Source organism: Pseudophryne corroboree, chromosome 8 (assembly GCF_028390025.1).
Source record: "Pseudophryne corroboree isolate aPseCor3 chromosome 8, aPseCor3.hap2, whole genome shotgun sequence".
In the NCBI taxonomy this organism is placed as follows: Eukaryota; Metazoa; Chordata; class Amphibia; order Anura; family Myobatrachidae; genus Pseudophryne; species Pseudophryne corroboree.
In genome coordinates, this window is record NC_086451.1 from 186,038,769 (window position 1) to 186,055,232 (window position 16,464).

The window sequence follows — 16,464 nt, forward strand, 5'->3', positions numbered from 1 at the left end:
ACCTTCTGCTGACCTATACTTCTAACACCCTAAGAGCTGCCACTGGAAACACTGACAATGTGATTGTTTTTTTTTTTTTACTCCTGTCGCCTCCTGTCTGATTGAACCATTGCTCTGGTAATCCTACCGTTTCCTTTACAACTCTGAATCTGCACTAAACTTGCAAGAGAATGCCTCCGAAGAAAGTTAAAGGGTCCAAATCCACCCCGCCAGTACACTTTTTTTTTGGCTCTTCGGCCTCTGGAGGGAAGTTACGTCCAATTTCTTCAACTTCAGAACCTTCTTCAACCTCTCAAACCTCTTCTCCCCTTTCTCATAACCCAGTATTACATACACAAGAGACTATGGATTCATTAGATGGCCCCGTTACACTTCTCTCTATCCATTCCATGCTCTCTACATTTAAAGCGGACATTACAATGGAGTTTAAATATACTATCCAATATCTTCATTCTGATATTTCTGAGATCGGCACTAGAACGGATCATATGGAACACAAAATGGCTGAATTGGTCGCTTCACATTACTACCTATTCTCTGCTCACGACTCCCTCCAGGTGGAAGTCACCTCCGTTCGTGAGAAAGTCACGGATTTAGAAGATCGTTCTAGAAGAAATAATATTAAAATCAGAGGCATACCTGACTCTGTGACAAATGCTGAACTGTATGATTTTGCCACAGATCTCTTTCAGAAATTACTACCAGAATCATGCCAAGCGGATCTATTGATTGACAGAATTCATAGGCTCCCACAATCTAAACAGGCCCCTGCTCAAGCGTCCAGGGACACTCTTCTCAGGGTTCATTTCTATCACCTTCCTCATCTACTGTGGACTGTTTAGATTCTCTTCAGTTATTTCCAGACGTTCTCCCGCAACGTTATCTAAAAGACGATTATTCTATCCTGTCACTTCTGCACTGTGGAAAGGCAGTGTACAATACAAGTGGGGTTTTCCAACTAAACTCATCGTTTTCCGGAATGGTGTCTCTACAGTGATCCACTCTCCTGAAAATGGCACTGAAATCCTGAAAAAATGGGACTTAACTCTGCATAACCAAACTTCTTCTTCACCTAAGAAAATGTTCAACGAGAGGTCTCGTGACCCGAGTTAAAGTCTACAAGGTTTTCTTTCGCTTTCACTTATTTTTGCTTTTGTAGGGTAATAACGGGGTGGGTTACTTTTTTCCCTTCATTGCTCATTCTTTTGTCAATGTAGATTTGGATACTGTGGATACCGGGAATATCTAAAATGACTTAACATATTGGTTGAAGATTTTCCCCTTTTTCCTTTTCTTTATTATCACCTGTTTTTATTAGAGATGTCATATGCCCCATATTATGGTTTGCCTATATGTGAAACCTCAATCCCGTAAACCTTTTCGGGTTCTAGTTGATGGTAATAATTTGTTATGTTCAATGTTCAATGTTTATGTTCATCTTTTTCAATGGTTTATTAGTAGGATTACATAAAGTTGCTCCTGTACCAAGAAAGGAGGTGGCAGTGGGTTTTAACGGCTGACCCGCCTCTCACCCATAGTCATTTGTCCGCCACGCAGTCCTTGTGATGGACACTCTAGCTCCTTTTATGGATGCTATTTCTGTTTTTGGCCCCTCTTTACTCTTTTTCCTTTTTTTATTTTCCTATTTTGTGCTTTTGCCATTTCATGTTTTATATTCTGATGTTTTGATATCTATATTGTATGCGCATGTCCAAACTGTATTACTTTATTATCTGTCCATAACACATCACCTTTTTCATCCTTCATGGTGAAGTTCCTGAGCCTTAATGTGAAAGGTCTTAACTCACCTCGCAAGAGGTGTCTAGCTCTGAAATATTTTGCGGATCAAAAGGCAGAGATTGTTGCTATCCAGGAATCACATTTCCCATTGCACTCTCCCCCTAAGTTCTCTAACTCTACCTACCCAACACCATATATTTCTTGTGGTCCTTTCAAGAGAAATGGTGTTGCTGTACTCTTCCACAAATCATATCCTTTTCAATTGGAGAGTAAGTGGGATGATTGCAATGGTCAATATCTGATCCTGGTAGGAAAAATACGCTCTAGATATGTTACTCTTACATCTGTATATGCCCCCAATCAGGGCCGGCGCAAACCACTCAGCAAAGGGATGCAGTGCAGGGAGGCGCCAGGAATGGAGAGGCGCTCTCCCTGCTCTGCATTCCTGTGCTGAGCTGATGTCCCCCTGCTGCTGCTGCGCCTGTCACACTCTATGACAGGCAGTAGGGCCAGCCAGCAGCATGAAGCCTCCGTCCTCTCCCCCTCCCCTGTGTCAGTGTAGTGTGCTGACCTAAAAGGGGGCGGAGCTACAAGGGACCAGGCTGAACAGGAGGATGATCTACTCCAGCTTTGGCCTGCCAGACTTCCTTAGGTAAGAGGATTGAAAGAGAGTGAGTGAGTGAGTGAAAGTGTGTGTGTATGTATGTATGTGTAATATATGTGTGACTGTGTATGTGTGTAATGTATGTACAGTATGTATGTGTGTGTGTGTGACTGTGCAGCATATTGTGTGTAAGCGTCACTGCTACAGGGGGCCTTGCGTGTGTAAGCGTCACTGGTAAAGGGGGCGTTGCGTGTTTGTAAGCGTCACTGCTACAGGGGGTATTGCGTGTGTAAGTGTTACTGCTACAGGGGGCATTATGTGTGTAAGCGTCACTGGTACAGGGGGTGTTACGCGTGTAAGCATCACTGGTACAGGGGGCATTACGTGTGTAAGCATCACTGGTACAGGGGGTGTTACATGTCTATGCTGTGTTACGTGTGTAAGCATAACTAATACAGGGGGCGTTACGTGTGTAAGCATTACTGGTACTGGCATGTTGCGTGTGTAATCAACACTACTATAAGGGGCGTTATGTGTTTTAACCTCACTGGTACAGGGTGCTTTACGCGTGTAAGCGTCACTGGTACAGGGGGCGTTACGTGTGTAAGCGTCACTTGTACAGGGGCGTTACGTGTGTATGCGTCACTGGTACAGTGTGACGTTACGTGTGTAGGCATTACGTCATTGGTAAAGTGGGCGTTATGTCTGTAAGCAGCATTGGTACAGGGGGCGTTATGTGTGTAAGTGTCACTGGTATAGGGGCGTTATGTGTGTAAGTGTCACTGGTACAGGGGGGCGTTACGTGTGAAAGCATCACGGGTACAAGAGCATTACGTGTGTAAGTGGCACTACTACAGGGAGCATTATGTGTATACGTGTCACTGCTTTGTAAAGTATGGGAGGGCGCAAATTTATAGTTTGCAGGAGGGCGCCGAACACCCTAGCACCGGCCCTGCCCCCAATACCAGACAACCCTCTTTTTCTCAAGACTTTGCTTCAAAAAGTGCATGAAGTTAAAAAAGGATCACTCTTTATTATGGGAGATTTTAACCTCTCCCCAGATCCCCAGATAGATAAATCTTCCTCACTAGATAAACAGTCTAGTAACACGGCACGCTCCCTAGCCCTATCTTTTTCACAATTAATGGGCGAATTTGATGTATACCAGGGGTGGCCAGACTTTTGGAGTCGGTGATCTACTTTGAAAGCTGAAAAGCTTTTGTGATCTACTCATGCGGGACAATTTTGCGCGCCGCAGGCGCGTGCCACAAAAGGGGTGTGGTATAACAAAAAATGGGCGTGGTATAACAAAAAGGGGCATATCCTTGCTGCACTGGGTGTTATGACTGTCTCGCACGAAATCACTCATTGGCCCCCCACAGGTAAAAACCTCAAACACATATGCCCCCACAGTGCCAGATACACATATGCCCCCACAGTACCAGATATGCCCCCACAGTGCCAGATACACATATGCCCCCACAGTGCCAGATATGTCCCCACAGTGCCATGTGCCCACAGTGCCAGATATGCCCCCAGTGCCATGTGCCACATATGCCCCCACAGTGCCACATATGCCCCCACAGTGCCACATATGCCCCCACAGTGCCAGATACACATATGCCCCCAGTGCCCGATATGCCTCCACAGTGCCACATATGCTCCCACAGTGCCAGATATGCCCCCACAGTGCCACATACCCCCACAGTGCCACATATACCCCCACAGTGCCACATATGCCCCCACAGTGCCAGATATGCCTCCACACTGTTAGATATGCCCCCACAGTGCCACATGTGCCCACAGTACCACATATGACCCCACAGTGCCATATGTGCCCCCACAGTGCCATGTGCCGACAGTGCCACATATGCCCCTACAGTGCCAGATACACATATGCCCCCAGTGCCAGATATGCCTCCAGTGCCACATATGCTCCCACAGTGCCAGATATGCCCCCACAGTGCCATGTGCCCACAGTGCCACATATGCCCCCACAGTGCCACATATGCCCACAGTACCACATATGACCCCACAGGGCCATATGTGCCCTCACAGTGCCATGTGCCCACAGTGCCCCATATGCCCCCACAGTGCCACATATGCCCAAAGTACCACATATGACCCCACAGTGCCATATGTGCCCTCACAGTGCCATATGTGCCCGCAGTGCCCCATATGCCCCCACAGTGCCCCATATGCCCCCACAGTGCCAGATATGCCCCCACAGTACCACATATGCCCACAGTACCACATATGACCCCACAGTGCCATGTGCCCACAGTGCCACATATGCCCCCACAGTGCCACATATGCCCCCACAGTGCCACATATACCCCCACAGTGCCATGTGCCCACAGTGCCACATATGCCCCCACAGTGCCATGTGCCCACAGTGCCAGATATACTTACTTTAGCTGGCTGGCTGGATCCCCGCTGGCTGTCTAGCTGTCTCCCCGCTGGCTGGATCCTGCTCCCATGCCTGCTCCCGCTTCCTGCCGCTGCTGCTGTCCTGCTGCCACTGCGCTGACTGGATCAACCCAGATCCAGCAGGCGCACAGGCTCCTCACATCGCGTTCCCAATCCCGCATTGCGCGGGTGCGCGGCTGACGTCATGACGTCACCCGCGCAATGCATCATTGGGAACACTCCGGGCAGAGGCAGCAAGTTACACTTGGATCGCGATCTACCGGTGAGAGCTCCACGATCTACCGGTAGATCGCGATCGACGTTTTGGCCGCCTCTGATGTATACGATACATGGAGGTTTAGGAATGCTGGAATAAGAGACTATACCTATTATTCCGTGGTACACAAATCAAACTCTAGAATAGACCTGCTCCTCACTGATAAATGATCCCTACAGCTCATTCCTGATGTTAAAATTTTGCCTATAGCTTGGTCGGATCATGCCCCTCTAGTGTGGACTTGGTCTCATAATTTTACCAACCCTCCTCTAAGGCCATGGAGATTTCAGGACGGGATGCAGTCAGTTTACCTCCAATCAAAATCCCGACGTTCAAAATCCCGACACCAATTGACCGATGATCAAAATCCCGACATGGACAAAATTCCGACATTTAAAATACCGACAAGGTCAAAATACCGATATGTAAAATGCCAACAGGTCAAAATACCGACATGAGTTTTTCATGATTTTTTTAATTGAAACCGACTTGTTCATACTTTACCATCCCAGTGGACCTGGAGGGGGAATATAATAGTGTGCTGAGCGCAGCGAGGCACCGTGCTCGAAGCATGGCGAGCGCAGCGAGCCATGCGAGGGGACGCGGTACACTTTATATGGTGTCCATGTTGACTTATGTCGACATACACACAAAAAACAACAAAAACCGCATGTCGGTATTTTGACCTGTCGGCATTTTACATGTCGGTATTTTGACCTTGTTGGTATTTTAAATGTCGGTATTTTGTCCATGTCGGGATTTTGACCTTGTCGGGATTTTGACCATCGGTCAATTGGTGTCTGGATTTTGAACGTCGGGATTTTGATTGGAGGTATTTCATACCGATCCCTTCAGGACTATATTTTAAAAGATGAGGATGGGATTAACATTCTTACTGAATCATTGACTTCGTATTTGGAAGTTAACAACTTCATAGACACCTCCATTACTAATCATTGGTATGCTCTTAAGGCAGTCATGAGAGGGGCTGCATTTCATGCAACAGCATGAATAAAACACTGCAAACAAGAAGTGCAAAAGTCTTATGAGAAAGGTTGTGGACCTAGAGACTCAACATAAAAAATCCCCCAAAGACCCTATTATTCTGACGGCCCTCATTGGAGCTAACAGGAAACTTAATGCCCTAAATCTTTCCCATATACAACGCGCAAACTCTGAATTAAACCAGAAATTTTATACTTTATGAAATCGAGCTAGCAAACTGCTAGCAAGAAAATTAAGAGGCAAAAACTTAATCAATAGAATTAAAGCATTAGCCGAACCAGATGGTTCTTCATCCTCAAATCCGAAATATATTGCTAATAAATTTGCTTCCTACTATGAACAGCTTTATAACTTAAAGGATAGTTCCATTCCCCAACCCTCATCATTGTCACAACTGAGGGCCTGAGCTGACGGGAGGAAGCCTCAGTTGTAGGGGCTGAGGTGAAACTAAACTTGGGAGGTTTAATCAGACCCCTAGACATGTAAGTATGGTGTAGGAAGATTGCCCGAAGGCGTGACCATGACAACCAGGATTTAAAAGTCAATAAAAGTTTATTAACAGAACCCCATGTATTCACAGCAGTGGTAAATGAATAAAGATATGCAGAAGTTAAAATGAAACAGTTCCTGGATCACTATAAGCTTGGCAAGAGCCACAGGGTACTGGTAGGATAAGGTACAGTTCTTAATGTCCCAGAGATGGAATGTCCTTACCAGAGCCGTCCGTAGTAGCGAGAGTAGCCAAGGAACACACCAGCAGATGTAGCACTTGAAGATGGTAACACTGTAGATGAGATGACTGCTGTGGATGCTGGATGGAACCAGCCAGGTGTTGAAAACATGGAGTGGATGCTGGATGGAAGCAGCCAGGTAGTAGAATGAAGCTAGGGAGCGAGGATATAGGAAATTATGATATGCAGGTACCGATGGTTTGCGGGTACTGCTGGTATGTAGGTATCCGCTGGAGAAGCACTGTCACTTTAAGAAAGCTGAGCACTGCTGGAAGCTGACCGCTGGAAGCAGATGGATCTGTAGCTGGAAGCTGGAGTAGTCATAGAAGACTGCAGAGTCAGGCTGCACCGCAAGGTGGTAAGCTGGTGCGGGTCTCTTAGTGGTAACTGGAGACAGGAGCTGGAAACCTGGAACAAAATAACCACAGGAGAGAGAGAGACTGGAAACAAGGTTTGACAACCAAAGCACTGACTATTTCCTGCTGCAGGCTCAGTCCCTTTATGCCCTTAGGTGTAAAGGAATTGGATGACTAATTAGGCAGCCTTCAGCAGAGCTATGGATTGGAGATCAGGATCATGTGACTGAAACTAAGATGGCTGCGCCCATACCGGCCAGTGGAGGGAAAGCTTGTTTGTATTCACCACATGGAGAGTCCTCTGTAATGGCGGCGGTGAACATAGAGAATGCCGACTTGCGTCTCAACCTTCAGCATGGACGGCCGCGGCTGCAGTAGGTGAGGAGTGCCACATACCCTGTATGCATTAGGAATATGGAGATGATGCCCGAGGCCCCGCCGGCAGGTGACGCCATGCCAGTCGCCCGGGCATTGGAGAACAATAGCCACGGATTAGCAGAGATGAGACATGACGTATTAATGCTTGCATCACAGCTGGGAACCGGGCCTAGGACGCCGGGACAAAATAGGAGACACCTGAAAGGTAAATAATGGCGTCCAGATACCCGGATCGTGACAATCATCCACTATAGAATCCTTCCTGAACTCGGTTAAACTTCCATCGATCTCGCATGATGACGCTTCGGCATTGTGCTCACCTTGGACTACTGGAGAAATACAGTCTGCTTTGAAATCTCTCAAACAAGGCAAAGCCCCAGGCCCGATGGATTTATTAATAACTTTTATATTACTTTCCAGGACTCCATTTTCACTACCCTATTGAATCTTTATAATAATGCTTTTCAAACTCCCTTCCTGGCAGAAATGCTGGAAGCCCAGATAGTCATGATACCCAAGCCTGGCAAGAATCCGACTTTATGTCAGAATTACAGACCTATAGCTCTTTGTACATAAAGATCTATGCTAAGTTAATTGTGAATAGACTAAACCCATTGATTCCCTCCTTGGTCAAGTTGGCTTTACAATGGGCAGACAAGCCCCAGATAATACCAGAAGAGTTTTCTAATTGTTGTAGGCCTACTCCACTAATCAGATTCCCCTATTATTACTATCGCTTGATGCGGAGAAAGCTTTTGATTCACTGGCTGTATATGAATAGGGTTCTTGCCAGGTTTGGATTTTTGGATCAATTTCTGCAAGCTATTCCGCACCTATACTCTTACCCCACTGCACGTGTTTTTAGCAATGGATTTCTTTCAAATCCTTTTCCCATAACAAATGGAACTCACAAAGGGTGCCCCCTTTCACCGCTCATTTTTGCTTTAGCGATTGAATCCTTGGCGGAAAATATTAGAACTTCCACACAGATTAGTGGACTCCAAATAGGTACACTCCACCACAAAATCTGCTTATTTGTGGATGATGTGCTCTTGTTTATAATGAAACCAGATCTATCTCTTCCAGCTATTCATACCATCTTCCAAAATGATGCTACTGTCTCGTATTATAAACTGAACACATCCAAAACTGAAGTGCTACCCTTCGGTATAGACCAAACACTCTCCAAACGCTAAAAGCCCGCTACAGTTACTCTTGGAAAACCTCTACCCTACAATACCTAGGAATTAAAATCCCCCTATGTCTACAAGAGGTAATATCATGTAATTACTTACCCCTCCTTGCCCAATTCATGGATCTCACAAAGAAGTGGATAAACTATGATATTTCCTGGATGGGTAGTCTCTCCTCTATTAAAATGATGGTGGTCATTCCGAGTTGTTCGCTCGCAAGCTGCTTTTAGCAGCTTTGCACACGCTAAGCCGCCGCCTACTGGGAGTCAATCTTGGCTTATCAAAATTGCGAACGAAAGATTAGCAGAATTGCGAATAGACACTTCTTAGCAGTTTCTGAGTAGCTCCACACTTACTCGGCATCTGCGATCAGTTCAGTGCTTGTCGTTCCTGGTTTGACGTCACAAACACTCCCAGCGTTCGCCCAGACACTCCTCCGTTTCTTCAGCCACTCCCGCTTTTTTCCCAGAAACGGTAGCATTTTTTCGCACACACCCATAAAACGGCCAGTTTCCTCCCAGAAACACCCACTTCCTGTCAATCACATTACGATCACCAGAACGAAGAAAAAACCTTGTAATGCCGTGAGTAAAATACCTAACTGCATAGCAAATTTACTTGGCGCAGTCGCACTGCGGACATTGCGCATGCGCATTAGCGACTAATCGCTCTGTTGCGAGAAAAAAATACAGAGCGAACAACTCTGAATGACCACCGATGCTATTACCCAAGATTCTTTACCTGTTTAGACTTTAGAGCTATTCCGTAATTGGTCCCAATTAAACTATTGAACAAATTTTATTCTGCTATATCAACATTTCTCTGGAAAGGTAAGAAACCTAAGATAGCTAGAACTCGCTTACAAAGATCTAAATGGAGAGGAGGCCTATCCATTCCAAACTTGGAGTTATATCAACAAGCATGTTTGCTTGATCAAATGAAGGATTGGCTGTTCCATGAAACTTTGAAACACTGGGTAGACATAGAAAAAAGTATGTGCCGAGGCGTCCTCTTACATGACCTGATTTGGACCAAGCCTACTGACAGACCATTCTCCGCTATCTCCTTAAAAAGTGTTTTGAACACATTGATAGTTTGGGATAAATTAATCTCTTCCTTAGCAAATTTTATCTCCCCACCTCCGGTCTCTCCCTCCCAGCTGTAGCAAAATGAATTCCTGATCACTATCTACAGAACTGGTATGACTTAGGTATTCTCCTGATAAACGATTTATATGAAAATTTGATTTTGAAATCCTTTGAACATTTACAAGCACAATACTCTGTCCCGGCTAAGGATTTTTATAAATACTTACATGTCACACATTGGATGTCGGCAAACTCGTCTGACTTAATCTTTCCCATCCCCCCCCCCCCCCCCACCCCCTCCTTATATATTATCTAACTCGCTACTTCAGGTCATAAACATGGCATTTCTCTATGGTACTCTACTCTCCTTTCCCCTTACGAACAGCAGAAACTTCATATTTTAAATCCAGATTGGAATCAGAGTTAAAAATAACTTTAACAGCTGAGGATTGGGAACAAATATTTTTAAATATGTTTGGAAAAATGCAGGCGTGTCCAAGCATTTGCAGGGTGGGTGTCTGGCATCAATTCCGGACACTAACAGGCTGAAGTGATCGCAGCAGCTGAGTAAGTTCTGAGCAACTCAGAAACGGCACAAATATTTTTTCTACTGCTCGGCTGCACATGCGTTCGCACACTTGCAGAGCGAAAATACACTCCCTTATGGGTGGCGACTATCTGCTCTCAGGACTGCAAAAAAACCCTAGTAAGTGATCAGGTCTGAATTACCCCCATTATCACAATAGGGGGTATCAATGTTCTGTTGTTTTGTCCCCACTGTCCCACCCTGCTTTCTTTCTCTCATTTATTTGCTATATGAACAACATAAGCCAGTAGAGAAGAAAAACTTTATCAATCCGCAATACAAGAAAACATTGTTTTGTACAATGTAGTCTAGTGTGTCTTACTTATTTGCAATTCATAATTTGTCATTATTAAATCTCAAAAGCTATAGGTGAACTACAGTACAGTAAATAGACTTCACTTTCCTCTAAAATGTTTTTTTTTTAATCTTACTATACTACCAAAGTATGTTTTGAGATCCTTTCAGTTGAAAAGTCTTGTTAACTGCTGATTTTCCCAAAACCTGACTATGCACTATACAGTTGCAATATTTATGTTCCTGCCTCATTGTGACTTCTTATTATGGAGCTGTCTTGGTATTTTCTGTGTAGTTTGTTGGTGTTACCTATGCTGTGACGATCCTGTGGATTTTGATCTTCGCCTGCTCTGCTGTTCCCGTCTACATTTATTTCAACACTTGGATCACATGTCAGTCTATTGCATTTCCTGCTAAGACTTCAGCTGGCATCAGTAACCTTTGTGCTGATGCACGTATGTATGGTAAGTGTGATGATCAAAGCCTCCATTTAATTACAGAGATACTGTAGGACGGTACAGTAACATAACACAGCTTCACTGCTCTTTAAGGCATTGTCAGACACCCTGCTCTCCAAAAAATAGAATTCAAATATTTATTTAGGGGGACATGTACTAAGAAGTGATAAGAGCAGAGAAGTGAGCTAGTGGAGAAGTTGCCCCATCAACCAATCAGCAGCTCTGTATAATTTTAAAATATGCAAATAATAGATGTTAGTTCAGTGCTGATATGTTGCCATGGGCAACTCCTCCACTGGCTCACTTCTCTGCTCTTATCACTGCTTAGTAAATGTCCCCCTCGTTTACTAAATTATGTTTTTTAATCTAGATTGTTGTAATTCTCCAAAAGTTCACGATTCATAAGATAACCAATTTATTTATACAGCTATCAATCTTACAGTATGCCTGTTTCTGTTTATTGTAGACCAATCTATTCTTCACAAGTGTTTCTCTTTCCACAGGGGTTCTGCCATGGAATTCTTTTCCTGGGAAAGTGTGTGGAGCCAGTCTACTTGCTATCTGCAAGACCAGTGAGGTTAGCCAGTTCCCTGAATATAATTTTTACTTTTATTTTACTTTTCTATATTTATCATTTATTTTTTGTGTAATAATCACCTGTTTGTTTTTTGTTGTTGTTGTTTTAAATGACTGTTGTGTGCCAAGGAGGAGGCCCTTGTGCAGCCTCCTCCATTTGGGCCCCCTCCTCTCTGCTGGCAGCACTGAGAATCTGAGTCCTAGATCTCTGGGATCTTTGGGAAAATGCTGCGGCGTCCATTTTCCAAGTAATTTCTCTACTGCGCATGCACAGAACTCTGTGAAAATGGCCAATGCATCATTTTCACTGTGATTTGACAGCACTGCTGACGTTGGCAGAGTGGTGAGTATTCAAAAAATGGCTACAGCGTGTACTGTGTAGGGCTCCCTGGACTCTGGACACTGCACCCATTATAAATATGCCAATGTGTGTGCACCATTCTGCAGTATAGTTACTGTTGCCTCATATTATTTCATATAATAGCTTCCTACAGTACTGTGTATATTACTGTATTCCAAATAAATTCCTAAGTAGGTAGCTTTCATATAATATTAGTTTGTTCCAGTGGCGGAACTTCTAGCGGTGCAGCTGGTACATTGCACCAGGGCCCGCGTGAATAACCTGCCACCCTTTATTATACCCTGATCCCTCCCTCATCTTCCCTAATAACCCACTTCCTGACCTGAATCCTTCTTCTCTACATTGTCACTCGGCGGCACTGGTCTCCACTAACTCCTCACCCCCATCTGTCCCTGCACTCCGCGGACTCTCCCTTCCCCAGCCACGTCTGCCCGGCTGTCATATAAATGCTGTGGTCGCTGGTGTGCCTGGCTGGAAGGTAAAAACCATGGACCCCTGACCCCTGGCCGGGTCTGCCCTGCTGTTATATACATTATGTATGGGGAATGGAGCTCTGAGACTGAGGCTGCAAGGGGACTAAGATGTGTATGCGGCCGGCAGGGAGATGCTTTGGCCCAGGTGTAGTTTGTGAAGAGCGGACCAGCATTCAGTGAGTAACATTTTCACTTATTTATTCAGCAGGCAGGAGCTGGGCACCAAGGGGATAGAGGTTGTGGGCAGGAGCTGGGCACCAGGGAGATGGAGACTGTGGGAATGACCTGGGCACCAGGGGAATGGAGGCTGTGGGCATGAACTGAGCACCAGGGGAATGGAGGCTGCTGGTAGGAGCTGGGCACCAGGGGGATGGTGGCTGCTGGTAGGAGCTGGGCACCAGGGGGATGGTGGCTGCTGGTAGGAACTGGGCGCCAAGGGGACGGAGGCTGCAGGCTGCTGGCAGGAGATGGGCACCAGGGGGATGGAAAATGTGGGCAGAAGCTGGGCACCATGGGGATGGAAAATGTGGGCTGGGGCTGGACACAGGGGCTGCAGACTCGGTCCACTGAGCTGGGGGCAGTGGGGAGACAGTGGAAAGGGATCTGAAAAGTTCCTTTTCCAGCACAAGCTGCAGTGTGATTCAGTAGCTGTATGCCATCTGAGGATGACATACAGTTAAACAGTCAATTTCTAAAAAGATATAATTTTAAGAAGCTGATGAATAGCATAATTTCTACATCCCCATACTAAAGTATGGGAAGTGTGGAAATTATTGTGTCAGGACTGTAACCGGGAGATATCAGTAATATCTCCTGCGTCACAAGATTGATAAATGAGGCTGACACTTCAAAATTACATCTATATATTAAAATTGTGTTAAAACCGCTGTTTTAGGACTATGAATGGACCCCTTAGTGTAGTTTACTGTAATAATAAATTTAGTGTGGTGTAATGTAATGATTTAGTGTACTGTACCATAGTAATTAGAAGTAGTGTGCTGTAGTGCAATGTATAGGGTAGGGGGATGTATTGTAGTGATGTGATGTAGTGCAGCATATTGGGGGGTATAGTGTAGTGATGTAGTGTAGCGTATAGGGGGATGTTGTGTAGGTGGGCCTAATTCAAATGTGGGTAGAGTTGCTATCACTGCTGCTTCCTTGGAAGCAGCAGTGATAGCGCTGTATGGAAATGCAGGATGTGGCGTCTATTACAAGCAGACACCTCCTTCTGCAGTAGTGATCCAACCTGCATTCTATGACATAGCATCAGATCACTCGCTCACCATCGGGCGGCTTACAAAACCTGCGACAGAGATCCCTGACCTCTTCTCTCCCTTATCTGATTTCACAAACAGAGGGCGTCGCAGCTCCCTCCCCGCCCCGGAAACAGCAGAAGACTTTCAATAACTGACAGTCTGCTACCGTTTTGCTTCCAGCATTTCAGAACCTGTTCGTGTATGCGCAGAATGAGTCCTGCGCGTGCGTAAAGTACTGAACATCGGTGCTTTGCTCATTATAGTGCTTTAACAACAGCAACTGAATGTACCCTGTGATGTAGTACAGGGGTGGTCTTCAGTAGCCGACTGTCGGGATCCCGGCGCACAGTATACCGGCGCCGGAATCCCGACAGCCGACATAATGACACTTTTTCTCCCTCGTGGGGGTCCACGACCCCACTGGAGGGAGAATAAAATAGGGTGCTTGCCCGCAGTGTGGTGAGCGCAGCAAGCCCGCAAGGGGCTCATTTTCTCTCGCCACGCTGTCGGTATGCCGGCAGTCGGCCTCCCAGCGCCGGTATGCTGGTCACCGGTAGCCCGGCCGCCCGCATACCATACAACACCCGTAGTACAGCGTATACCAGGGCCGGACTGGGACTAAAAATAGGCCCTGGCATTTTTGAAGCACACAGGCCCACCTCGGTGTCAGCATTTGAGTCCTCCCCTTACTATTCCTGACTCCTCCTACTTCTTAGTCTATGCTCTTACAAATACAATTAATATTATAACAACATACAAGCGTACATCATTCTCTATTAAAATACACACAACCAGTGGTTGAAGTGGAAATGTTGAAGTGGGGGTATGGAAAAGTAAAGGTTGTAACTAAGCGCGTGGCCACTCAAAAGGGGGCGGGTCCTTTAGTATAGTTTACCACACCATATACCCCTTATACACTTTATGCACCACAATAGTAGGACCCCTTATACTATCTAGTACTGACAGTGCCGTAACTAGGCATTTTAGCGCTGTGTGCAAGAAACGACATTGGTGCCCCCCCATGCAAGATAGGGGCAGTGCGCGCCGTAGACGCGCAAAAAAAATATATAGGGCGTGGCTTCATGGGGAAGGGACGTGGCTACAAAATAATAGCAATTCATACTACGGTGCACAGTAGTCTCCATTATTCAAATTACGCTGCATAGTAGCGCCACTACACCAGGTAGAGCCCCTTTTATACATTACAGCAGACAGCGTCCCCTTTTTACACATTACAGCAGACAGTCCCCCTTTTTACACATTACAGCAGACAGTCCCCCTTTTTACACATTGCGGCAGCCAGTCCCCATTTTTACACATTGCGCCAGCCAGTCTCCCTTTTTACACATTGCGGCAGCCAGTCCACCTGTTTTACACATTGCGCCAGCCAGGCCCCCTTTTTACACATTGCAGCAGCCAGACCCCCTTTTTACATATTGCGGCAGCCAGGACCCCTTTTTACACATTGCGGCAGCCAGGCACCCTTTTTACACATTGCGGCAGCCAGTCCACCTGTTTTACACATTGCGGCAGCCAGGCCCCCTTTTTACACATTGCAGCAGCCTGGCCCCCTTTTTACACATTGCAGCAGCCAGGACCCCTTTTTACACATTGCGGCAGCCAGGCCCCCTTTTTACACATTGCGGCAGCCAGTCCCCCTTTTTACACATTGCGCCAGCCAGTCTCCCTTTTTACACATTGCGGCAGCCAGTCCACCTGTTTTACACATTGCGCCAGCCAGGCCCCCTTTTTACACATTGCAGCAGCCAGGCCCCCTTTTTACACATTGCGGCAGCCAGGACCCCTTTTTACACATTGCGGCAGCCAGGCACCCTTTTTACACATTGCAGCAGCCAGTCCACCTGTTTTACACATTGCGCCAGCCAGGCCCCCTTTTTACACATTGCAGCAGCCTGGCCCCCTTTTTACACATTGCAGCAGCCAGGACCCCTTTTTACATATTGCGGCAGCCAGGCCCCCTTTTTACACATTGCAGCAGCCAGTCCCCCTTTTTACACATTGCAGCAGCCAGGCCCCCTTTTTACACATTGCGGCAGCCAGGCCCCCTTTTTACACATTGCAGCAGCCAGTCCCCCTTTTTACACATTGCGCCAGCCAGTCTCCCTTTTTACACATTGCGGCAGCCAAGCCCCCTTTTTACACATTGCAGCAGCCTGGCCCCCTTTTTACACATTGCGGCAGCCAGGACCCCTTTTTACACATTGCGGCAGCCAGTCCCCCTTTTTACACATTGCGGCAGCCAGGCCCCCTTTTTACACATTGCGGCAGCCAGGCCCCCTTTTTACACATTGTGGCAGCCAGCCCCCCTTTTTACACATTGCGGCAGCCAGGCCCCCTTTTTACACATTGCGGCAGCCAGGCCCCCTTTTTACACATTGCGGCAGCCAGGCCCCCTTTTTACACATTGCAGCAGCCAGTCCCCCTTTTTACACATTGCGGCAGCCATTTCCCCTTTTTACACATAGCGGCAGCCAGGACCCATTTTTACACCTTATGGCAGACGGTTTCCCAGAGAGAGAGAGAGAGAGAGAGAAAGAAAGAGAGAGAGAGAAAGAGAGAGAGGGATATACTTACCTTCTCCCTGCTGACAGGCTCCTCGTGCTGGCATCTTCCGCTGTGAGGGCAGCGGATAAGGAGGAGGAGGGAGGGGACTGGAGC

General features: G+C 46.4%; 1 protein-coding gene across 3 annotated transcripts in view; it reads left to right on the top strand.

Annotated features, from left to right (window-relative positions):
• PLP1 (proteolipid protein 1) overlaps positions 1–16,464 on the top strand; it is a 186,659-nt gene that overhangs the window by 93,969 nt on the left and 76,226 nt on the right. For all 3 annotated transcript variants that reach the window (XM_063937007.1, XM_063937006.1, XM_063937008.1), the window contains exons 4-5: positions 10,957–11,125; positions 11,623–11,696. In XM_063937007.1, coding sequence (XP_063793077.1) covers positions 10,957–11,125; positions 11,623–11,696 — 243 coding nt within the window. The remainder of the gene's footprint in view (positions 1–10,956; positions 11,126–11,622; positions 11,697–16,464) is intronic.